Source organism: Cydia strobilella, chromosome Z (assembly GCF_947568885.1).
Source record: "Cydia strobilella chromosome Z, ilCydStro3.1, whole genome shotgun sequence".
In the NCBI taxonomy this organism is placed as follows: Eukaryota; Metazoa; Arthropoda; class Insecta; order Lepidoptera; family Tortricidae; genus Cydia; species Cydia strobilella.
This window is the reverse complement of record NC_086068.1, coordinates 61,180,457-61,204,001: the sequence shown is the minus strand read 5'-3', so window position 1 is coordinate 61,204,001 and position 23,545 is coordinate 61,180,457. Positions and strand designations below refer to the sequence as shown.

Here is a 23,545-nt window from a genome sequence, read left to right as displayed (position 1 = left end):
TTAGCGTTAGCAAAAAAAACTAGACTTCTAGAGGCCTTTTGTGAATATGAGCGTCTTACTAGCAAGGTTGTCTCGTTTTCCTCCCCGCCAGCTACTCTCGCCACCGATGATGAGGTTGAAGATAACTACATTTCTTTAGTAGCGCAGTTAGATAGCATCATAAATGTTATCCGCCTAAGGGATGATCCTCCTCAAGTGAACGCTACCAACAGCAGCGCAGGAGTAAGTGTCAAGTCGGAGAACCTCAAACTGCCTCGGGTCGTGATAAAAACATTCACAGGTAAATACACAGAATATTACGAATTTATAAACATGTTCACAGCCATGATTGATAAGTGTACTTCTTTTTCAGCAGTGCAAGAGCTATATTATCTTAAAGGTTTTTTAAGTGATGAACCGCTCGATTTGATAAAAAATCTACCATTAGAAGACAATAGCTACCCAGAAGCATTGTGCTTGCTAAAAGAAAGATACGACAATACAGTCAGAATTACGCATGAACACATAAGTTCACTACTAGATATGCCTTCAATAACACGATCAAACATCACTAATTTGCGAAGTTTTCTTTCAGTTGTAAAACAGCATCTTGCTGCTCTAAAAAACCTGGGGGAGCCTGTGGACAAGTGGGATGCTATAATCATCTGCATCCTCTCGAAGAAAATCGACCTCCCTACGTACAGGGCATTCCAACTGGAACGTAACAATAATGTGTCTCCCACGGTAAAGGAATTCCTAGGTTACGTGGAAAAACGTGCCCTAGCATTTGAAAACACTGATGTGCAGAAGGGGCCTTCGCAGGGCTTTGTCAGCCATCCTGTAGCTGCACAAGCAAAGCCGCCAGCGCATCAGCCTCAGCTGCAATGTTCATACTGTAAGTCTGCACACAGAATATATAATTGCCCGAGTTTTAAATTAGCTTCTCCTCAAAAACGTATAGAGTTCGCTTCAACTAACAACTTGTGCAAAATTTGTTTGTTGCAACACAAGCGCAAATGTAAATTTCATTTTCAGTTTGTTGCATCAAGACGATTCTCCTACTCCTGTAGCTTTGTCTGCAACATCGAGTCTAACCCATATACTCTTGCCTTCTGCTCGTGTCAAACTAATCACCAAGTCAGGGTTAGTTATATATTGCAAGGCTTTATTAGATGGTTGTTCACAAGCATCCTTTACAACACAAAAGATTGCAGACTTATTGAAATTGCCAATGCAAAATACTAGGTCTGAAATTACTGGCATCAAGAATGCTAAGCATGCGATGGATAAATGCATAAACCTTGACGTGCATTCTGCTGTTTATCCATTCATAGTAACTGTCACTTGCCATGTTGTTGATAAAATAACAGCAAGATTGCCACAAATTCCTATTGACATCTCGCACATCGCATTGCCTACTAATTGTAAATTGGCCGATGAAGACTTTAATAAGCCTGGTGATGTGGATTTGTTGCTAGATGCTGGCATTTTCTTTCAGATTCTCCTGCCGCAAATGAAGCTCGATAATGGAGAGCAAGCAACTAAACAGCCTATTGTGACTGCGGGCACTGCAAGTACTCCGGCACCGAGCTTTACAACCTTGAGCGCTGCAGCTTCGAGTAATTCAGTAGCATGCGCCGCTACGTCACAAGGACCTACGCTAGTGCAGACACCATTTGGCGTAATCATCGCTGGCCGCACGCAGCTACCTGCAAGAAATTCTAATCAGGTATCTTTGTTTTGTAGTGAATGCGATGACAATTTAAGCGAACAGTTAAGTGCATTTTGGGAAACTGAAAAAGTACCTGAAATTTTCCCAGAAAAATTACCAGAGCAAGATTACTGTGAAAAGCTTTTTAGGGAAACCACAAAGCTAGTGGATAATAAATATGAGGTCTCACTGCCCACCAAGGTCCCTTTAGAGCAAATTAACTCTGAGTTAGGGGAATCTTTTCACTTAGCACTCAATAGGTTTCTTAATCTAGAAAAGAGGTTGCATATGCCAAAAAATCAAGCTCTTTTCACTGAATACAAAAAATTTATTGACCAATATGTTGATTTAAAGCATGGAGAGTACATTGACATAAATAAATATGATTTGACTAAAGATCCTGTGAACTTTGTCCCTCATCACCCCGTGATTCGCTTAGAAGCACGGACTACAAAACTTCGATGTGTTTTCGACGCTTCAATGCGCACAAATAAGAAGATTTCTTTGAACGATATGCTTCTAAATGGCCCTGTGGTGCAGAGAGATCTGTTTGACATCCTCATATTGTTCAGAGCTGACAAATTCTTTTTTATTTGTGACATAAAATCAATGTTCCGCTGTGTTAGTTTGAATCCAGCTCAACGATCACTGCAAAACATTCTTTGGCGAGAGTCCAAAAATGAAGACATAAAGTGCATTCAGCTTAACACAGTAACTTACGGTATGAAACCAAGTTCCTGGTTAGCCACAAAATGTCTCAGTGATCTTGCAGAAAGAAACGAACATTTTATGCCGTTGGCAGCGTCAGCTATAAGAAACAACACATATGTTGATGATATTCTAGTATCTTGCAGCTCTGAACAAGAACTAGTACAAACGCAATCACAGTTAGTCAAAATGCTCAATCTGGGAAGTTTTCACTTACACAAATGGGCCTCAAATTGCATGCCAGTCTTAGAGAGTGTACCCAAAGAAAGTCACTACTTAGGAGAAGTAGACCTCCAAAAAGATCATGCCTTTGTGAAGACACTAGGTATTCGCCTAGATGTCAAGTGTGATGTCTTCAAAAGCACATGCCCTGAGCCATACAATAGTTCAAACGATTGTAAACGCGACATTTTAAGCTATATAAGCAAATTTTACGATCCATTAGGTCCACTTTTCGTTCGCGCAAAGGTTATTATGCAAATGCTATGGGCAGATCATGATCTGAATTGGGATTCTACTCCTCCAGATAACATTCGTAAAGTATGGACTGACTTTATTGATGATCTCTATGTCGTACCGCGTTGTGTCAAATCGCAGCAAACAGTGGTCAATCAGCTGATCGGATTCGCTGATGCCTCGTCAGTGGCCTATGGCTGCTGTCTGTATTTGCGCACGATAGATGAGCATGATAATGTACGCACTGAGCTGTTGTGTTCAAAGTCACGAATTAATCCCTGTAACAAATTACTGAGCACTCCAAGACTTGAATTGAATGCTACCTTGCTCTTATCTGGTCTGGTCAAACGAGTTTATGACACTCTCACAATAAAATTTGACATTCATGCAATCCATCTCTTCTCCGACAGTCAAATAGTACTAGCATGGCTAAAGACAGACGTTGCAAAATTGTTGACATACGTCGCAAATAGGGTCCGAACCATCAAAGAGTTGACAGATGGCTATCATTGGCATTATGTGAATACTAACGACAATGCGGCAGATTGCCTCAGCAAAGGTCTCTTGCCTCAAGATATCGCAGGCCACGCCTTATGGTGGCATGGCCCGTCATTCCTGCATAATAAAAATTTTATATTTTCAGAAGAATCACCCATGCCTATTGAATTACCCGAACTGAAACCTGATCATACTAGTGCTCTGTGCCTTACAACCACGGTACACAACCCTGATCTGTTTGAAATAATAAAAAAGTTCTCTACTATAGCAAAAATGACTCGTGTTTTTGCATATATCCTTAGATTTTGCAATAATGTCAAACCAACTTCTCAGAATCTTAAAGGCTTCTTAACTGTAGTCGAACTCAACAAGGCTCTCATGTTAATAGTCAAGCATGAGCAAGCTCAATTCTTTTCAGATGACTTAAAAATGCTGCAATCTGACAAGCAACTTAAAGGTAATTTAAAACCGCTAACTCCCTTCCTCGATAGCGAAGGCATTATACGAGTCGGTGGTCGATTGCAAAACGCATCGCTTCCTTATGCTGCACAGCATCCGGCAATATTGCCAAAACAGTCACCTATAACAAACTTACTTGTAAGAAATGAGCATATATGTTTACTACATGCAGGGCAGAAGTTAGTCTTATGTTCTCTCAGGCAGAGGTTTTGGATAGTAGATGGTTTACGCACTGTAAAAAAGATTATACATAAGTGTGTAATATGTTTCAGACTGAAGGCGGCTGCAACGGCTCAGTTGATGGGTTCCTTGCCAGCACCACGTGTCACTGCTTCGCGCGTGTTCCAGAGGGTAGGCCTCGACTTCGCTGGGCCGGTCTCAGTCAAGAACAGCCGCATCAGAAAATCAATAATTGGAAAGGGATACATAGCTCTGTTCGTTTGTTTCACTACAAAGGCCATACATCTTGAGCTCTGTAGTGATTTAACGACCGACTGCTTTCTCGCTTGCTTCAAGCGCTTTATAGCCTGTCGTAACCTGCCCAGCGAGGTCTTTTGTGATAATGCCTCCACCTTTAAGGGTGCAAGGAATCAATTAGCTGAGTTGTGTCGCCTGCATGCTTCTCAATCCCATAAACAAGCTGTGACATCATTCGCGGCTCAAAAGGGTATACAATTTCATTTTATTCCTAGCTATAGTCCGGTATACCGCCAATATATGGGAAAGCGGAGTCAAGAGTGCAAAGCACCACCTAAAACGTGTCGTAGGCAAAAGTCTCCTTACCTATGAACAGCTTAATTCCGTACTTGTTGACATAGAGGGCGTACTTAACGCACGGCCCATTACAGCGGTAAGCAATGATCAGGATGAGGACATTTCCTTACTGGTGCTCCTCTAAACACTTACCCAGAACAAGATGTAAGTACTAAACCCACTAATTTGCTTAGGTTCTGGTCTACTATAAACAGTATGAAGCAAACCTTCTGGAAGTATTGGAGTAAACATTACTTAAATCAATTGCAAAACCGACCAAAATGGTAATCGGTTACGCCAAATGTAGCTATTGACAGTTTAGTCATACTGCGTAGTGACAATTGACCTCCTCTCGAGTGGCCTATGGCGAGGGTAACTAACTTGTTTCCGGGGAAGGACGGTATAGTACGCGCAGTTGAGGTACGCTTGCCAAACGGTCATACGCACAATAGGTCTATTACAAAAATATGTGTACTGCCTATAGACATATATAACGGCCTTATTTTTATGAAATAAAACTATGAAAACGGATTATATCGCGTATATTGAATTTATAATTCATCCCGACGTTTCGAACTCTTTACAGCGTTCGTGGTCAACGGGTGACTGAGGAAAAATTACAAAATGCAAAAATACCCACATACTAAAAAAAAAAAAAAAAAAAAAAAAAAAAAAAAAAAAAAAAAAAAAAATATATATATTTATAGTTTTATAAGTGTCTTAATTGCCTATTATAAAGGTATACATATGTATGCATTTTAGTGTAAACAAAGAGCTTTTGTTTACATCTGCTAAGATTTTTGTTTGATTTATATGCGCTCGGTCTAAGTGCTATTAATTTAATTTCGTTGAATGTTAATGATTAAAACATAATCATTGCATCACTGTTATACTTCAACATGCCTTTTAAAAGTAAATAAGATATGATTGACATGTAATATTACATAATGATGTTATGTTATTTATGCTATAAGTACGTGTACGTAGCATAAAATGTGACCTTAATTTTATAATATGTTTAAGTCTACTAAGCATACATTAATGTGACTCATGTTAAATGTTGTTCATGTTAATGCGCTTTTAAATTAATTTAATTAAATTTCATTCTCGAGGCGCAATAATGTTAGCAACATTAAAAATAAAATACTATAGCGACCTCTTCAATTCTAGCCTTCAACATGTAACGTGCTTCTTAGAATAAATCTCTATTTTTCCATCATTTTTATTATTTAAATACATACAGTCCACTCCTACTCTCCACCTGATCCAGGCCAAGGCCGCTCCAATAATATATATATACAACCTACCTACCTATCTGTATAACAGCTAGCTGCCTCGATCATGCATCCGTGAAAAGCCGAGCGATCGCTGTGGTTGCCTCGCGGACGAGGCTGACAGTGCGTGTATACAAGCGCGTAGCTCACTCTGACTAATCTTTACAGGATAACAGCCAGCTGCCTCGCTCATGCATCCCCGAAAAGCCGAGCGATCGCTGTGGTTGCCTCGCGGAAGAGGCTGACAGTGCGTGTATACAAGCGCGTTGCTCACTCTGACTAATATTTACAGGATAACAGCTAGCTGCCTCGCTCATGCATCCCCGAAAAGCCGAGCGATCGCTGTGGTTGCCTCGCGGACGAGGCTGACAGTGCGTATTACAAGCACGTTGCTCACTCTGACTAATATTTACAGGATAACAGCTAGCTGCCTCGCTCATGCATCCCCGAAAAGCCGAGCGATCGCTGTGGTTGCCTCGCGGACGAGGCTGACAGTGCGTGTATACAAGCGCGTAGCTTAATCTGACTAATCTTTACAGGATAACAGCCAGCTGCCTCGCTCATGCATCCTCGAAAAGCCGAGCGATCGCTGTGGTTGCCTCGCGGAAGAGGCTGACAGTGCGTGTATACAAGCGCGTAGCTCACTCTGACTAATCTTTACAGGATAACAGCCAGCTGCCTCGCTCATGCATCCTCGAAAAGCCGAGCGATCCCCGTGGTTGCCTCGCGAGCGAAACAAACAATACATCTATACAATTGTGTTGTTCTTACTCGTCGCGATGCTCGTGTTCCTGATGCTGCCCGATTGGGAAAACGAAGACGAAGAATTTGAGGAAGTATGTATTATATTGGCGCTTAACAAGTTTTTCTTTTAAAGTTGTGGTATAACGTTGTATCGTAATAACTTAGTTGAGCTATTGTCAAAAATGTACTATGTCAATACAACATTTACAATAACATCATATAGTGACATGAAAAATACAAGCAACATTTATATTAACCTCTAATATTTATGCAAAAAGGACCTACGTCCTACACAATAGGTATTGCGAATCAGTTAGTCAAACGTGGTTATTTTAAAATAAAGTTTATTTAATAAACATGGTCCCTTAGGTATTAAATGGTCAAAACTCAGTTCCTCGTGCTATGATGATGCGATCGCGATACGTAGCGGGACATACGCGGGCACACGGCGAGCTGTGCCCCGACCGCGGCGCGCGCACCGGCCTCGTGATCCTCGTGGCGTCAGCGCCGGCGCACCGCGCGGCGCGCGACGCCATCCGCGCCACCTGGGCGCTAGCGGCGCGCCCCAACCACGTCGCGCTCGCCTTCCTCCTCGGCGTCACGCCTCCGCCCCTGCGCGACGCAATACTCGACCATAGAGTAACTTATACTAGAGCGTTATTGTCATTGTAAATTTTGTAACCCCAGTAAATTCACTGCCATCTGTCGACACACTTTAAAACTAAAAATAAATATTTATAAAAATACGTTAAAATGTATTTAAATATGGATAAATTATTTTTTTATTTGCATTAATTATTTTTATATGATTTTGACCCATGTTCTTTCACTGGTATGCGTTAAAATTATAAATAACAAACGAAACAGTCAACGCCCTCTATACGAGTGTAGGCCAAAACTAGTGGCGCCATCTGATCGAGAATCAAATTTTCGTGATTTTCGAGGCACGTTTTTTCCTTAGACTGTATCCATCTATTACGGAGTTATATCAATCTTTGACTCGACGAAGACGCTCGCTATCGAGACCTCATCGAAGCCCGCTTCGAAGATACCTACCTAAACCTACCCCTAAAATCACTGTCGATGCTGGAATGGTTCGCGGCCCACTGCCCGCTAGCTCCTCATTTGTTCAAAACGGATGACGACATGTTCGTCAACATCGAGCGGCTGCTCAGCTTTATCGAAGACCAAAACACGACGAACACTATTTGGGGGGAAGTGTTGGAGAACATAAAGCCGCCGCGAGACAAGCGGTTCAAGTACTCCGTCCCGGAGGAAGAGTACCCCGGGGCGAGGTACCCGACATACGCAGTGGGGCACGGGTATTTGGTGAGTGGCGACGCGGTGCCGGCGCTGCTCGAAGTCGCTCCAAACGCGCGGTACGTACGTCTAGAAGATGTGTTTATGGGTAAGTTAAGAAAAGGTCATCATCTTCCTTGTTCTATGTCACCACCATTATCAGCCGGGCTAGCACATGATTGGCGCGAGAGTATCTCGCCGCGACATAGACTACCCGTCCCCCTTTAATTCATACAGTTAGTAAAAGACGGCTAGCCTATCTCGCGGCGAGATACTGTCGCGTCAATCATGTGCTCGGCCTACATATGCGGAAAGACATCCACTTTCAAGCCTTTCCCATTCAACGATCTCTGCTATCTTGAGTGGATCCGGTCCATCTTCTAGGGAGCTTTTCTTGCTGTTTCACAGCTGGCTATACCAACGAACTTGGTTCTCGGTGCGGATCTAAATCCGATCCAATCTAAATGGTAACGTTACGGCCTTTTCACTAATGTTTTCTTATGATGTTATCGCGCAGAATTATCGACCGTGAACCGACTTTACAAACAACCATATTTTTAGGTTTCCGTACCCAAAGGGTAAAAACGAGACCCTATTACTATGACTCCGCTGTCTGTCTGTCATCAGGCTGTATCTCACGAACCGTGATAGCTAGAGTTGAAATTTTCACAGATGATTGTTGCCGCTGTAACAACAAATACTAATAACAGAATAAAATTAATATTTAAGTGGGGCTCCCATACAACAAACGTGATTTTTTTGCCGTTTTTTTGCGTAATGGTACGGAACCCTTCGTGCGCGAGCCCGACTCGCACTTGGCCGGTTTTCTTACATTCCGTTGAACGCATGCGGCGTTCAACACTGCGTTTATCGCATAAAACAGCCGCGCGTTTGCTATGCTCACGTTAGAAAAGCTTATCGGCGCAACAATACATCCTACGATCATAGTTAACGCTATCTCTACTGAGCTCGTTCACTTACCTGTACTAACAATGGCATTCTGTTAAACAAAAGCCATTATTTCTTTTGTGCCTGAGCGCGTGGTCTTGTATTAAAGGGGGGAAAACATTAGCGCAACATGGTACGTGTCATTGTGAAGCCTACGGTCGTTGCAGGAGTGGTGGCCGCCCGCGCCGGCGTCCGCGTCGCGCACGCGCCCGAGCTGCTGCTGGCGACGGGCGCCGCGTGCGCCGCGCGCCGCTCCGTGGTCATGGAGGCACGTGTGCACGAGCAGTACGCGCGCTGGGCCATGCTGCTCGACCCGGACATAGCTTGCTGACATTACACATTTACCACGGAATTTGATTATACCTTACCCAAAGGGTAAAAACGGGACCCTATTACTAAGTCTGTCCGTCTGTCACCAGGCTGTAATATCTATAACTATAACAAAAGCTTTATACGATAACCGAATTTATGGAAGAAAGGAAATTATAGCCACAATAAACCTTTACGCGATTAAGTCTCGTCGTTGTGAATAATAATGAACCTATTTATCGTTATAAATTATAATTATTGTTGTTATTAGAGCTATTTATGTAACAAGTGCGGAAAGTGTATGATTTCCGACGAGTGTATAAAGGAATACGAGTCGGAAATCATCTTTACGCACGTGTATCATACAATGTTTTACTATGCATTGTGCAAGTAAAAAAACATGTAATGGCAAATAAGTTTAATTATTAAAAAATTGAAAACAAAAAGCACTAGTGCGGAAAAGTGCTCTTTTCCGCTTTAGTGCGAGATAGTAGCACCATATGTACTATAAAATAATTTCAAAACAAAAAGCACTAGTACGGAAGAGTAGTACTTTCCGCATGATACGGCTCCGTAGGAAACGCACTTTTCGAGCACATGCATTGTAAATACATTTGTGTTATATACAAAGTTTATATACATAGTTATAAGTTCGTAAAAGCCACTAGATATATTAAGTAACTGTAATTTAATTAAATTATCTGTATTTGCTACACCCTATTCAGGGTCCATGTGATGCCATAAGAAATATGTAAATACTACCCAAAAATGTACCATGGAAGCAAGAAATAAATGAATACTGAATACTGAATTTCATGAACCGATAGCTAGACAGTTGACATTTTCAGATGATGTATTTCTGTTGCCGCTATAACAACAAATACTAAAAAGTGCGTAACTTCTCAGTGGGCGAGTCCGACTCGCACTTGTCCGGTTTTTATTATTCAGCCAATCTAGACCAATCTTATCTTAGCGTATCGGTTGTTTATTGCACACTTGAGTTGACTTGAGTGACTAAATAAACAATTGGGTTAGTCCCGCATATAATATTGAACTAAAATAGGTATATAAACGTTTCCCTTCGCTCAAAACTGATCAAAACGATCGGACCTACGAAAATATTTTGCCCGAGCTGAATAAGAAACGCTCACTTCGCTCAGTCAATTAGCCGTTTAGTCTGTAGCGTTTACCGATTTTTAATGTGTTCGGTTTTAGTTCGTAGTAGCTACAGAAACTTACACTAAGCATGGTTCGATACGCTTTTGGCCACGCTTCCGACCTCGCTTACGGTAATTCATCATTTAGGGGGGGGATACCTAAATTTTATAGTAACAGCGCCACAGCTTATCCAACGCGTCCAAAATGCCTGCGCACGTTTTTGTTTCAGCATTCCCTCAAGGGCACATGTCACTCCATTCCTCAACAAACACAATATGCTAAAAATGCAGCATCGACGCAAACTCCATTTAGCTTGTCTTCTTTTTGGTGTCTTGAAGTTCAATACCCCAAAATATCTTTACGATAAGCTGACGGTCGATAGGACGCGTGAACGCCGGCAGTGTGCGATACAGCTACTGACATCCCGACACGCTACATCAGCGTTTCGTGGTAGTTTTCGATATACAGGAGCAAAGATTTGGAATAACATTCCTCCGCCAATAAGGAACCTGCAAAATGTTAACACTTTTAGATGCAAACTCAAGAAGTTTATGTATTTACACCAACAATCACAGGAAACTTTGAGTCATGACACTAGTTGCATATAAATTGTCTCTCGTATTTATTTACCGTTCGTTTTTGTCCCTTTTGCTTTGCCATGTTACTTCTTTTAATTTATAATTTTAAGTGTATGTTAGGATTACGTCTTATGTTGCGATAATACCATTTAGTTGAGGTTATACCGTGCTTGCAGTTGCAGGCAGTTTTAGTTTTGCCAGTAGCCGCTGGCGCTAGCAGCTGCAAGCTGGTTTTTTTGACAGATTTTTGGTTTTTTGGTCGCATTCATAATTATTAATTGTCTATGGATTTGTTTGTTTGTTTCTTGAATGTTTTTCTTTTTTTTTCTTGTATACTTGTTTTTTTATTTTTGTTTGTGCTCTTCATGTATATCTTTTTGGTTTGGTTAATATGTTTGTATATAATTAGGTATTCTATGTGTGTAGCTTTGTAATGTTTTAATATGTATCTTTGTGTGTTATCTGTCGTGGCATCACCGAATGGGCCCTACGGAAGACCAGCGCTGGCTTTATAGGCTTCAGTTGCGCGCACGCATTCGCTCGTACCGGGTGTGCAATATCGACCGCGCGACACAATGTCGTTGGTGAAGTGCAATAAGTGTAATATTGTTATAGACGAATTGTTAGCTTATGTGCAGAATAAGCTGTCTATTATTGACGAAGACAGTTTGATGCGAATATGTGTTTCGGCTTTCAAGAGCGAAGAAATTAAACGATCGAAACAGCTGTTATTTGAATCGCTCCCAACGGAAAAGAGGATGATAACTCGTAAAAACGCAGGAAAAGAAAACAGAGACCTTGCTGATATAATTTCGCTTCTTAAAGGAACAAACTCTGAATTAGTACCGATATTTGTGGCCCGTAGTTTGGAAAAATTACCTCCTCTTACGTTCGATCACTTGGATGTCACGAAATTGCTAAAGGACTTGGTGCTTATGCAGACGGAGATAAGGGACATAAAAGAAAAATATGCTACAAAAGATCAACTTAAGGACGAAATTTTAAGGCTGACACCTATAGCACCTACACCTGACCCGTTATCAGTGCCCAGTCGTTTTCGTAGTTTTATTAATGTAAACACAAAGCGAGGCGGTTATGTGGACAGCGGACCGACCGGACTTTCTCAACTAGACACAACTACAAATTACAATACTAGCTATAATAAAATAAGTGCTTCATCTCCTAAGCAAAATAGTGAAGAATCGGTCATGGAGTACCCGCTGAGTGCGATAAAAACAAGTGGCGATGTTTGTGCCGTAACGGCCGGGCAGGTAGCAACGACCGCGGTGACGTCACCTTCACAGCTGAGCGATATCGGTCGAGCGACGGCGCCGGATCAGCCGATGCCTATAATAAATGCAAGTACAACAAATAACAAGGATATAAGTGATGTTCATGTTTCCAGTAAACCATCTTTTAGGGATACATTGGCAAAAAATGGCGATTTTAAAATAGTCCAGAATCGGAAGTCTAGAAATAAAACTAGGAACGCCTATCGCTATGCTGGTAAAACTGGCTGTAATAATCCGATTGACTGCAAATTTAGGGCAGCTGAACCGCAAGTACCTATATTTATTACAAACGTGGACAAAGAAGCGTCAATGGAGGATATTTCTAATTATATACGAACCAAGACTAAGGAGTGTGTAAGTCTAGAAAAAATCCGAAGTAAAAAGGACAAAGGGTACAACGCGTATAAGTTCTTTGTATTAGAGCGTAAAGTTGAAATGTTTTTGAGCGATACACTGTGGCCGCAGGGCGTTATTTTTCGGCGTTTTGTGAACTACAAGGACCGGATTAATCGGATAACCGGCAACGGTCAGGTTGCAGACGGCGTAAATAATGCTCTGAATGCAGGATAAAACCCTATATACATTTGTGAGTTTTAACTGCAAAAATGTTAAGCGTTCTAAGGATGACATACGCCAGTTATGTAAAACATATGACCTAATTAGTCTTCAGGAAACATGGCTATTGCCTGACGAAATTTGTTTCCTTGATACTATCGACGAAAATTTCGGCTACACAGGAACCTCGGCAGTGGACACGGCGGCGGGGATGCTTAGAGGCAGACCGTACGGCGGCGTAGCTTTGTTGTGGAACAAGAGTGTGTTTCGTAACGTGTCGGTTGTAAAATGCAGTAACCCGCGGATATGTGCCGTAAAAATAACTATAGGTCAAAGGTCATTCTTAGTGTTGAGTGTGTATATGCCTACAGATAAGGTAGAGAATTTAACGGATTTCACGGATTGCCTGAGTACAGTAAGTGCTATAGTAAACAATAACAATACAGAGTCGGTGTACATACTCGGTGATTTTAATGCACATCCTGGAGGCTTGTTTTATAATGAACTGTCTTGTTTTTGTGATGACCAGGGCTGGATTTGTGCGGACATTGAAAAGTTGGGTTTACAATCTAGTACGTACACATTTGTAAGTGACGCACATGGGTCGACGAGCTGGCTGGACCACTGTCTCACTAGCGTGTCGGCAATGGGTTCGGTTACGAATGTGTACGTACGTCATGACGTTGTCTGGTCAGACCATTTTCCGCTGGTGGTAGAATGCGACTTGCAAGTAATAAGGGCTAAAATAAGTCGTGAGGAGATAACTATGTCAAATAAAATAGTATGGGGTGAAAGAAACCCTGAGCAAGTGGCAATCTACAACAGCGAATGTAACACAAGATTAAAATTGATTGATTTTCCTCAGGAGTTGCGTCAGTGTTGTGATCACACTTGTACGGACCCTAGTCATAAAAAAGTTATTGTGGAATATTACAGTAAGATAATTAGCGCCTTAACTGAATCAGCAACTGTAAGTGGAAGGTCGAATGTTGTTAAAAAGAAAAAGCCTATAGCTGGCTGGAACAGGTATGTGAGCGACGCTCATAGGACAGCCCGTTTCAAGTTTCAGGTTTGGTTGTGGTACTCCAAACCTAGAGTAGGAAGAGTGTTTGAGGAGATGCGTGCAAGCAAAAGAATCTTTAGATCTCGTTTAAAGTGGTGTCAAAAGAATGAAGACCAAATTAAGCTAGATATTATATGTGAGCATCACTCTAAGGGAGATTTTAAGAGTTTCTGGAAGTCCACTAACAGACTCAATCCCAAACCGGGCCTTCCGGTGAGCGTCGAGGGTGTCAGTGATAATAAAAGTATTGCCAACATGTTTAGAAGCTTTTTTCGAGTTGAATCACCATTGGCATCAACACAGTCGCCAGGGGTGGCAGACACTGGGTCTCATGACCGGAGGACAATTACCAAGTTTACGGCTAATGAAGTTAAGAAAGCCATTAAATGTATCACAAGGGGTAAGTCTCCCGGTCATGACGGCCTCAGTGTTGAGCACCTCCAGCATGCTGGACCGCATCTACCAAGAGTACTGGCCATGCTGTACACATTTTGTATAGGACACGCTTTCCTGCCAGACGACATGATGAGGACTGTGGTGGTGCCAATAGTGAAGAACAAAACCGGTGACATTAGCGACAAGAACAACTATAGGCCCATTTCGCTTGCGACCATAGTAGCCAAAGTGTTTGACAGTGTGCTTAATTCTCAGATTGACAAATATCTAAAGTTACACGACAACCAATTTGGCTTTAGATCGGGTTTGTCGACCGAAAGTGCAATTCTGAGTCTTAAGCATACTGTCAAATACTACACAGACCGACAGACAAATGTATACGCATGCTACCTTGATCTATCGAAGGCATTCGATATGGTTAATTATGACATCCTTTGGCAAAAACTGAATGACATTAACATGCCACCAGATTTAAATAAAGTTCTGAAGTACTGGTATCAAAACCAATCGAATGTCGTTAGATGGGCGGGAGCATTTTCGGATGCATACAGGTTGAAGTGCGGAGTAAGGCAGGGAGGATTGACTTCGCCTAAGCTCTTCAACCTGTATGTAAATGCACTGATAGAGGAACTCAGCAGCACCCGCATCGGGTGCCATATTGATGGAGTATGCGTAAACAATATCAGCTACGCCGACGATATGGTGCTGCTGAGTGCCTCTCCCTGTGGGCTCACTAAGCTGATAGGTGTCTGTGAGCGGTACGCTAGTAGTCACGGTTTAAAATATAATGTCAGAAAGAGCGAATGTATGGTCTTTAAGGTTAGAAACAAATGCCCATCCGATATCCCACCTATCAAATTAAGCGGCGAGGTACTCGCTGTAGTGTCACAATTTAAATATCTCGGGCATATCGTGACATCTGACCTTAAAGACGATACGGACATTGAACGAGAGCGAAGAGCATTGTCTATTAGAGCTAATATGATCGCCCGTAGGTTCGCTAAATGCTCTAATCAAGTCAAGGTCACTCTTTTCAGGGCTTACTGCACTTCCCTATATACTAGCGGCCTATGGGCGAACTACACAGTGGCACGGTACAATTCTCTTCGTGTACAGTTCAATAACGCTTTCAGGGTGCTGATGGGGCTGCCGCGATACTGCAGTGCATCAGGGATGTTTGCCGAGGCGTGGGTGGACTGTTTCCACACGACTATGCGCAAGCGATGTACATCCCTGGTGCGCCGGATCCGCGCTAGTACCAACAGCATTTTGAAAATGATATCTGACCGTTTAGACTGTGCATATCTCAACCGCTGTTGTAGTATACACCTGAACCGGGATGTACAATACCTACACTGACACCTGAAAACTTGTAAGAAGTATGAAGTGACATTTTATCAAATTTTAAAATTTTAATTTTAATTTAATTCTAATTAATGATAATACCTATTATACATTTTTAAATTTTAATTTTTAAACATATTTTAGTGACATTGATATTAATTTTATTGAATTTTGTTTTTATTGTATTTTGTTTGATTTAATTTCACTTCTTTTCAATTTTTTATTAATTAATTTATTATTAAGTTTATTGACATTCGTTATATAGTGTATAATACTAACCATATATTTAAGCTTTATGTGTACTAACAACAATGATCTCAGTTGGTCTATGAATAAAATTAAATTAAATTAATTAATTAAAAATAATAGCTAGCATTATGCTGAGTTGGGTCCATTTCGTGATGCACACTTGATGATCTCTTCTTTTCTTGCTGTTGTTGTCTGTACATGTTCGTACTTGTGTTGTGATCGTCACGAATAAATGTCTTTTATCTTTATCTTTTATCTTTACATCGGGAGTCAGGAAAGTTTTTTCATTTGAACAAGTAGCTGCAGTAATTCTCTCGAGTATCCACAGTTAAGTAACACCCAGTACTTTGATACTAAGTAGAGTGCCTTGAATGTAATGTTTAGTTATAATAGTTGCTCAATTTCATAGTAGATGTCGCTATTCTATCGGCTACTACGCGCTTTGGTTTCGGAGTAAAATGAGTACATATTAAGTTGTCAAGTGATCATGGTGGAAACCTTGTTGACAGAAAATCATTTTCCGGAAATGTCTTCATGATGGCAAAGGGAGCCATTTTATGGCAGAGTACCAAACAAAGGAGTATAGCTTTGTCAACAGCTGAGGCTGAATATATGAGCCTATCCGAAGCTGCCAAAGAAGCCATATTCCTTAAGAGGTTCCTTACAGAAATTATGGGAAAGGAGGAGTCGCCCATAACAATACATACGGACAGCCAATCCGCAAATTTTTAACAAATTTCAAATTTCATTGCAAAAGGTAGGAAGGGCAGTACAGTGTAGTGAGTGAACAGTGCTCGTTTTCGTTCGTTTTAACTCTGTTACTTTAAACCTATTTATGCCAAAAAACCTATAAGAACCTCTCAAAGTCGATACACTCGATAAAATTCATTAACACAACGTAAGAAACTGCGATGTGCCTTGAGATTTGTGCTATCAAATTTTTCTGCTGTACAGATGTCCACTTTACGCACTTTAAAGTTAAAATGTTCTCAATAGTTATTTGTGCAACAAGAGAGGAAAGTTGGTTTTTCTTGCGAGGGACTCAAAAACACGAGATGTAAAATATTAAAGGTTAAAATGTATTTCGAATTACACAGAATAAACAAAAAAAAGTATTATAATATGTACGATACGATAACATACGATACGAGACCGGACCGGACCGGACCGGACTGTACCGTACCGTACCGTACCATACCATAAAAAAAATGTAATAAAAGTATGAAGTTCATGGCCTTCACTAAATTAAAAAGCTACATTGTTTCACTCCCTGGAGTGAGGAAAGTCGCACTTTCCTCACTCCAGGGAGTGACGAAAGTAGGCTTGTTCGAGCTGCTGAGGTGAAAATATAATTCTGTGTCTACACTTTTTAAGGAATTATCTAAAAGAATAGTAGACGTCACCGGTGATCGTAGAGCTGGCAGCAGGGGGGTGTCACTGCGCAGTTTAGGTATATATGGCCGGCGCACCGCCCGGGCAGGTGTATGGCAGTGGGCTGCCGCTCGGCTCGCACGATAGTCGTGTCACGTGGCGCTCGCGCAAATTGAAACTACGCAATGGCTTCGAAACCTAAATCGCGATCTAATCTGTATAAAAGATAATGTTCTGTTTACGGATGTCTGAATAAACGGAAGAACAAGGAAGCAGAAAAAACATTTTTTTTTTAAATTCCGGACTATACCTTATTGACCGACATATTTTCAAAGGAATAAGTACTTCTGTGGCATACCTAGGTACTTCCGTGAGAATCAGACATACTATCCCCGGCTAAAAATTTTATGTTTACAGAATCAACGTTTGTAATTCCTACATATTTATCTTAAAAATAATAAATCAGTAGGTATAGGTACAAAAACTTGTCAAGTGATAACCCCGTGCCGACACTCGCAGCTCGGTCATAAAACTGCGGCGCGCAAAAAAGATTCACGGTTCGTGCGCGGTTATAAGTTTCAATTTTGCTCGCAGGCGGCGAGTGTAGGTATAATTTTATACCTAAATCTGGCTTTTGTGAAGGAGTGAATTTTCTGTACGGTAGTACTATTAGTTATTCTGTGCTGGCAGCTTCCTCGCACAAAGAGTAAGCATTGCGATACAGCGAGGAAATGCTGCCAGCATCTACGGCACCATGCCGCAGGGGAATAGAAAACTATTTAAAAAACTTCTAAAATAAAAAACTAAAAATAGTTTTTTATTTTAAGCTTAGTTTTATTTATTTTTAGTTTTAGTTTTTAATTTTTATATGTTAGCTATTTATGTGTTTTAAATAAATGTTATATTATTCTGTGTCTTCAAGTGTCGGAACCTACTGTCTGGTTATTGTTTGACACCAATTTCTGAGCGAGTTAAGATACTGATTAGAAGCGAGTTAAGATCTGACGCGAACTCTAGTGGTTAGAAAGAATGCAATTGCAAACTCAGAGTAGAAACATAAGATAAGAAAGTTGTTCTGCAGAGAAATAGTTGGCGCAGGTTCACTTGTCCTTCAAGTTTTATATCTTTCTGATCTTCACAGGGAAAAAGGAAATCAATTTACTGACGTTAGGAAGATTGAATCTTATTGCAAAATAAGATTTAATAAAAGCTTAAACTTGAGGTGTCATGGGCCATGGCCGTGTCTTTTGATGTACATAAAAAAAACTTAATTTATCCCTACTGGGTTAGATGAATATGGAGAAACAATATATTCTGTCACCAGGCTGTATCTCATGAACCGTGATAGCTAGACAGTTGAAATTTTCACAGATGATGTATTTCTGTTGCCGCTATAACAAAAATACTATAAATATTTACAGAATAATATAAATATTTAAATGGGGCTCCCATACAACAAACGTGATTTTTTTGCTGTTTTTTCCGTAATGGTACGGAACCCTTCGTGCGCGAGTCCGACTCGCACTTGGCCGGTTTTTAATATTAGTTGTTATAGCGGCAACAGAAATACATCATGTGTGAAAATTTCAACTGTCTAGCTATCACGGTTCATGAGATACAGCCTGGTGACAGACAGACGGACAGACAGACAGACGGATAAAGTAGTCTTAGTAAAAGGGTCCCGTTTTTACCCTTTGGGTACGGAACCCTAAAAATAATGTACAGTGAATCCATTTTTCACATTACGTCCATGTGACGGTAGCGAAACAGCCAAGCCACATAATTTGACTAAGGTGTAGTTTGTGAATTTAGGGTTTGTAGAGTTAGAAGCTTGGCTCTACAAAAGATCTGATAACTTTTTGACAGTGCGAACATTATGATTTCGTCGTGGCAACATTTTACATGAAAATGTGTTTGGTGGGATTAGAGTTATAACTACCTTAAGAGGCCGTAGTCGAATTTGGAGCAAAAATTTAAAATTGATAGATTTAGTCGTTGAAATTATACATGTTTTGTTACGTAATATCTAAATAACAAGTATTGGTTTCTATTAGCACGTCTTCTCATCTTGCCTTTTAATAATGAGGTCGCAAGCGTGCGTCACCGGTAATATATGAAAAGAAGGGGCAGTTTTTAAAAATTCATCAAAAATGTATGGTGGTAAATTATACAAATTGATGTATAAGAATAGTTTCAACAAATGTTGTAGATTGTTTAAGTATCAAAATTACGTGGAAATTAAGTCGATTTTCAGAGAAATTGTCACTTGTTTTGAAGTAATTTCTGGTGAAAATTGATTTCGTCTAACTTTCATTTACACTACTTCAAAGTCATAATAATAAAAATGTAGTCTGATAAACGTCAAGTACAGGATATGTGTAATACAAAATTACCATGTTTAGCCGTCCAAACTTTACGAAATTTACAAATAAGAGCGACAAAATCAGTGCTTTACGCGCGTTTACCTAAACGTCCATCAGAAAAGCAAACATTACTATTTTAGTGAGTCTGTTTTCAACAAATTGATCTGATAAAAGGTAAGATAAGAAGATGCGCTAATGGAAACCAGTACTTGTTATTTCAATTAGGTAACAAAAGGTGTACAATTTCACCGACTAAATCTATCAATTTTAAATTTTTGCGACTAAAATCGACACCGGCCTCTTAAAATGGCAAACTTTAATGATGTATAAAAAATCATTTTTGTACCTGTTAATTACGGCCTCGGTTCAAAATTGGAAATGATACGCGAGACTATGATCAATTCGATCGTACACTGACATAAGAATGAACATTATTTCGCTCGTCCGTACATGGATTGCCGCGGGCGAGACGCACGATAGCTTAGTAACATGATTTAAATATCATTCTGATATACATATACGTCGTTCAATTCAAGTCTTGGAGACCCTTTACACCTCTAAGGATAATTTGATGATCGTTTTTATTTTATTTATTATATATATTTTATCTCTGACACCTAGAGACTGTCACATCTCTAAACAATTGTAGTAATTGTCTGTTGTTTGTATATCTTTTATTAGTTTTTTTGTGTAATTCGACATTTAGACTGGATACATCTCTAACAAAGTATCTAATATTACATTGATTCCATATTTGTAATCGTTTTTTGTGAATTTTGGTTAATTGTATTGCTTGTCCAAAGCCAAGAAACGATTGATAAAAGTGTTTATCTGGAGCATTGCGTTGTATGCGAGTGAGACGTGGACACTGAGACAAAAAGACCGAAAAAGGTTGGAAGCTTTCGAAATGTGGTGTTGGCGGAGGATGGAAAGGATTAGCTGGACTGAAAGAAAGACGAATGAAGAGGTTTTGAATATGGTAGGAGAAAGGCGAAGCTTATTAAATACCATAAGGAATAGGAGAGGCAAGATGTTAGGACACCTAATACGAAACGACAACTTTTTCCTTAACATCCTGGAAAGAAAAATTGAAAAGACGAGAGGCAGTGGAAAGCCTAGAATCACATACCTGAGCCAAGTAAAAGAGAATGCATCGTACGAGCAAATCAAAAGACTGGCTGGAAAGAAAGGACTGGCAAGTCAAGACTCTTAAGTGATGATGATGATGATGTATTGCTTGTAAAAATTGACATGTAAAAGTGCCCCTGTGGCCTATTTGCTTAATAAATGTTTGATGTTTGGTATTATAATCAACCGAAGATACAGTAAGTTTGAAACATACTGGTATCATCATTTTACTCAAGTGACCGACTCGAATATTGCGTCGCAGTGGAGTTGTGTCCGCCGGGACTAAAGTTAGTGTAGGTTAGCTCTTGCCTCACCCTGGGGTCAGCCTGATCCAACTGAAGCCGTAATAAATCGATATGGGCAAACATGTACAAAATTACAATACACACTTATATACTACATAGTATATTAGTGTTTGTATGTAGAGTTAATAGGGAGAGGTGCTGACCTGCGGACCAGTTCAAACCCAGTCGCCGTGGCCGAAGCCGGCCAGGACAGGATGATAATATTTTTAAGTAAATTGAATGAAATAAATAAATAAACGAGGCAAAGATGTTAATTACAATTTTTTTTAAGGTTTGTGATGAATGCAAACTGCATATTTTAAGGCTTTATAAAAGGTATGCCCGTATTATGGGGTCTCGAAACAACTATTTCGGTGTGTTCTGTCATTCAGTGGCACAAACTTGCTAGATATCCTATAAGATATGTAAGTTTTTATTAGGGTTCCGTACCCAAAGGGTAAAAACGTCTGTCTGTCTGTCACCAGGCAGTTTTTCATGAACCGTGATAGCTAGACAGTTGAAATTTCCACAGATGATGTACTCGTATTTCTGTTGCCGCTTATAAACAAATATTAAAAACAGAATAAAATAAACATTTAAGTCGGGCTCCCATACAACAAACGTGATTTTTTGCCGTTTTTTGCGTAATGGTACGGTACCCTTCGTGCGCAGTCCGACTCGCACTTCGCTGGTTTTTTAAAACAGTGTAGCCTCTAAGCAACTTTTCTGCACAGTTCAGATTTGGCGCAAAGCGAGCATCGAGCACCGCCACCCCCACAGGCAGCCGCACAGATCTCTCTAGGTCCTGTCCCGAGCACTGTTCCCGCACGTCCACGTGACGATACCGACTAGCTGCTCATCGTTGACATGCCCCAGCCCGAACAGGTAGCGGTGGCATGTCGTGCTGTTGCTGGAGTTGCAGCGCGTCGCAGGAGTGGACGCAGGGGGCCTAGTAATCCTCCGAGTTGTCCACCATTGGGAGTAGTTTGTTACAAAACGAGTTCCTCGCGTGTATGTTCTCTAGCTTGGATTGATTTTGGTTCGGCGGTGAGTCTTTCTGTAACAGAAGAATTGCATGAAACCACAAAGAAGATCAAAGAACTCATAAAATTGTCGCCAAAAGAGTTTCAGAGTTTATTCAACACCTAAATCAATAATCGAATTTAAACTATCGTGAGACATACTCGTATTAACTTAACTAACTTAGCGGTTTCACTCACGTTTTAGTCACTCGCGCGACATGTTTCGGAGAGCCTAGTACGTGACGCCCATCCGTCGTGACCGCTACTCACTCAGGCACTGTTAGTGCTTGAAAATGGAGACCTAGTTAGTTAAGTTAACCTAAATTAATACCTAATTAATTTAGGAATTATTGTCTGACGTATATGGCAATACATCTGGCAGCTGTTTTAACCTCTCGTCTGGATCCGGGCCGCCGTGCAGATCATGGGCTCCGGTGTAGTGGAGCTGTGCCGCACGCGTCCCAGATATCATTTATACGTCATTATAACGTCAGTGACGTCTTTATGGCGTCATAATGACGTCATTGTTACGTCATTATGACATCGCTGACGTCACTTTGCTACTTGGGGTGCTACCCGCGCTATCCACGGGTACGCGTTCTCTTGGACCAGAGTGGCCCCTCTGCTCCATTCCTGGCATCGAGCAGAAATCTAGATTTTTACAAATAGCAACTCCCGGCCTCGTAAGACCCTGAACTCATAGATTTACAGAATTCTTTACTGGATCAATTTTTTTTTAATGAGCCATTTAAAACCAAACACAAACTTTGTTGTTGGTAGTCAAGGTGTTCTTGACAACAGATAGTTGTACCTACTGCGTGAGAACGTCACATTTGAAGAGAACAGATCCAGATCGAAGTGTTGAGCTTGAGTTTCTTTTCTATATGCTCGTATCGGCAGCTCGCGGGGCCTGTGTACGTGTTGATTTTTAGATACTTATTGCAAATGATTGATAGTGGGTTAGGTTAGAACTGCGATCCTCACAGAAACGTAATGCTACTAGAAAAGTGCTTTACCTCCTTTTCTACATAATTAGGCAATACATGCTGTCTTTTTTTTTCATTGAATGGGTTCCGTTTGTACATCTGTTACATCGCTAAATACCTATGTCCGGAATACATACTTACTTACGTTATGACATTTGGAATACCTAGTCATGAACCCTTGTTGTGTCAACCAACCACGATCGCCGCGAACCGGCAGCATAACCCAGGTAGCAAAATGACGTCAGCGACGTCATAACGACGGCATTATTACGTCATAATGACGTCGCTGACGTCATAATGACGTATAAATGCTACTGGGGAATGCACGTTCACGTTACGATGAATAATGTATGCGATTCTTAATAAATGGTATGATTGATAGCTTGATAATTAGTGTTTAAGGTATATTTGCATGCCGTTATTCGGCTGAATTATGTCGTGACCTATAAAAAACTATGTAACATCTGCTAACTACCATAATTCACGCATACAAACGATACTCTATTTTATTCTATTCTAATAAAGTACGAAATTCTGGAACGTTAAAGGTAAATCCGAACAAATGTTCATTCAGCTTTCTTGAATATATATTACACTAGCTTTTGCCCGCGACTTCGC

The 23,545-nt window shown here is 40.6% G+C and overlaps 4 protein-coding genes across 4 annotated transcripts; all 4 read left to right on the top strand.

Annotated features, from left to right (window-relative positions):
• Positions 1 to 1,016: 1,016 nt before the first annotated feature.
• LOC134754603 (uncharacterized) lies at positions 1,017 to 4,675 on the top strand. Its single transcript, XM_063690921.1, has 2 exons — positions 1,017 to 1,708; positions 4,084 to 4,675. The coding sequence occupies exons 1-2, from the start codon at positions 1,211 to 1,213 to the stop codon at positions 4,279 to 4,281; spliced, it is 696 nt and encodes a 231-aa protein (XP_063546991.1). The 5' UTR covers positions 1,017 to 1,210; the 3' UTR covers positions 4,282 to 4,675.
• Positions 4,676 to 6,555: 1,880 nt separating this feature from the next.
• LOC134753810 (beta-1,3-galactosyltransferase 4-like) lies at positions 6,556 to 9,201 on the top strand. The gene is made up of 4 exons (XM_063689753.1): positions 6,556 to 6,674; positions 6,952 to 7,221; positions 7,582 to 7,990; positions 8,997 to 9,201. The coding sequence occupies exons 1-4, from the start codon at positions 6,618 to 6,620 to the stop codon at positions 9,158 to 9,160; spliced, it is 900 nt and encodes a 299-aa protein (XP_063545823.1). The 5' UTR covers positions 6,556 to 6,617; the 3' UTR covers positions 9,161 to 9,201.
• Positions 9,202 to 11,449: 2,248 nt separating this feature from the next.
• Positions 11,450 to 12,249, top strand: LOC134753809 (uncharacterized). Its single transcript, XM_063689752.1, has 2 exons — positions 11,450 to 12,098; positions 12,146 to 12,249. The coding sequence occupies exons 1-2, from the start codon at positions 11,450 to 11,452 to the stop codon at positions 12,247 to 12,249; spliced, it is 753 nt and encodes a 250-aa protein (XP_063545822.1).
• Positions 12,250 to 12,549: 300 nt separating this feature from the next.
• On the top strand, positions 12,550 to 21,721 carry LOC134753808 (uncharacterized). The gene is made up of 4 exons (XM_063689751.1): positions 12,550 to 14,349; positions 14,650 to 14,938; positions 15,314 to 15,435; positions 21,654 to 21,721. The coding sequence occupies exons 1-4, from the start codon at positions 12,726 to 12,728 to the stop codon at positions 21,719 to 21,721; spliced, it is 2,103 nt and encodes a 700-aa protein (XP_063545821.1). The 5' UTR covers positions 12,550 to 12,725.
• The last annotated feature ends 1,824 nt before the right edge of the window (positions 21,722 to 23,545 follow it).

What these genes read in the sequence shown, in the direction of transcription:
- LOC134754603 (XM_063690921.1), top strand. Translation starts at nt 1,211, where the DNA reads ATGCAAAATACTAGGTCTGAAATTACTGGCATCAAGAATGCTAAGCAT. An exon ending in CTGCAAGAAATTCTAATCAG is followed by an intron (nt 1,709 to 4,083) that starts GTATCTTTGTTT and finishes AATATGTTTCAG; the next exon opens with ACTGAAGGCGGCTGCAACGG.
- LOC134753810 (XM_063689753.1), top strand. Translation starts at nt 6,618, where the DNA reads ATGCTCGTGTTCCTGATGCTGCCCGATTGGGAAAACGAAGACGAAGAA. An exon ending in ACGCAATACTCGACCATAGA is followed by an intron (nt 7,222 to 7,581) that starts GTAACTTATACT and finishes ATCAATCTTTGA; the next exon opens with CTCGACGAAGACGCTCGCTA. An exon ending in TCTAGAAGATGTGTTTATGG is followed by an intron (nt 7,991 to 8,996) that starts GTAAGTTAAGAA and finishes CGGTCGTTGCAG; the next exon opens with GAGTGGTGGCCGCCCGCGCC.
- LOC134753809 (XM_063689752.1), top strand. Translation starts at nt 11,450, where the DNA reads ATGTCGTTGGTGAAGTGCAATAAGTGTAATATTGTTATAGACGAATTG. An exon ending in GGTCATGGAGTACCCGCTGA is followed by an intron (nt 12,099 to 12,145) that starts GTGCGATAAAAA and finishes ACGGCCGGGCAG; the next exon opens with GTAGCAACGACCGCGGTGAC.
- LOC134753808 (XM_063689751.1), top strand. Translation starts at nt 12,726, where the DNA reads ATGCAGGATAAAACCCTATATACATTTGTGAGTTTTAACTGCAAAAAT. An exon ending in AATAGTGAAGAACAAAACCG is followed by an intron (nt 14,350 to 14,649) that starts GTGACATTAGCG and finishes ACATGCCACCAG; the next exon opens with ATTTAAATAAAGTTCTGAAG. An exon ending in GGTGCGCCGGATCCGCGCTA is followed by an intron (nt 15,436 to 21,653) that starts GTACCAACAGCA and finishes TTTTCTGCACAG; the next exon opens with TTCAGATTTGGCGCAAAGCG.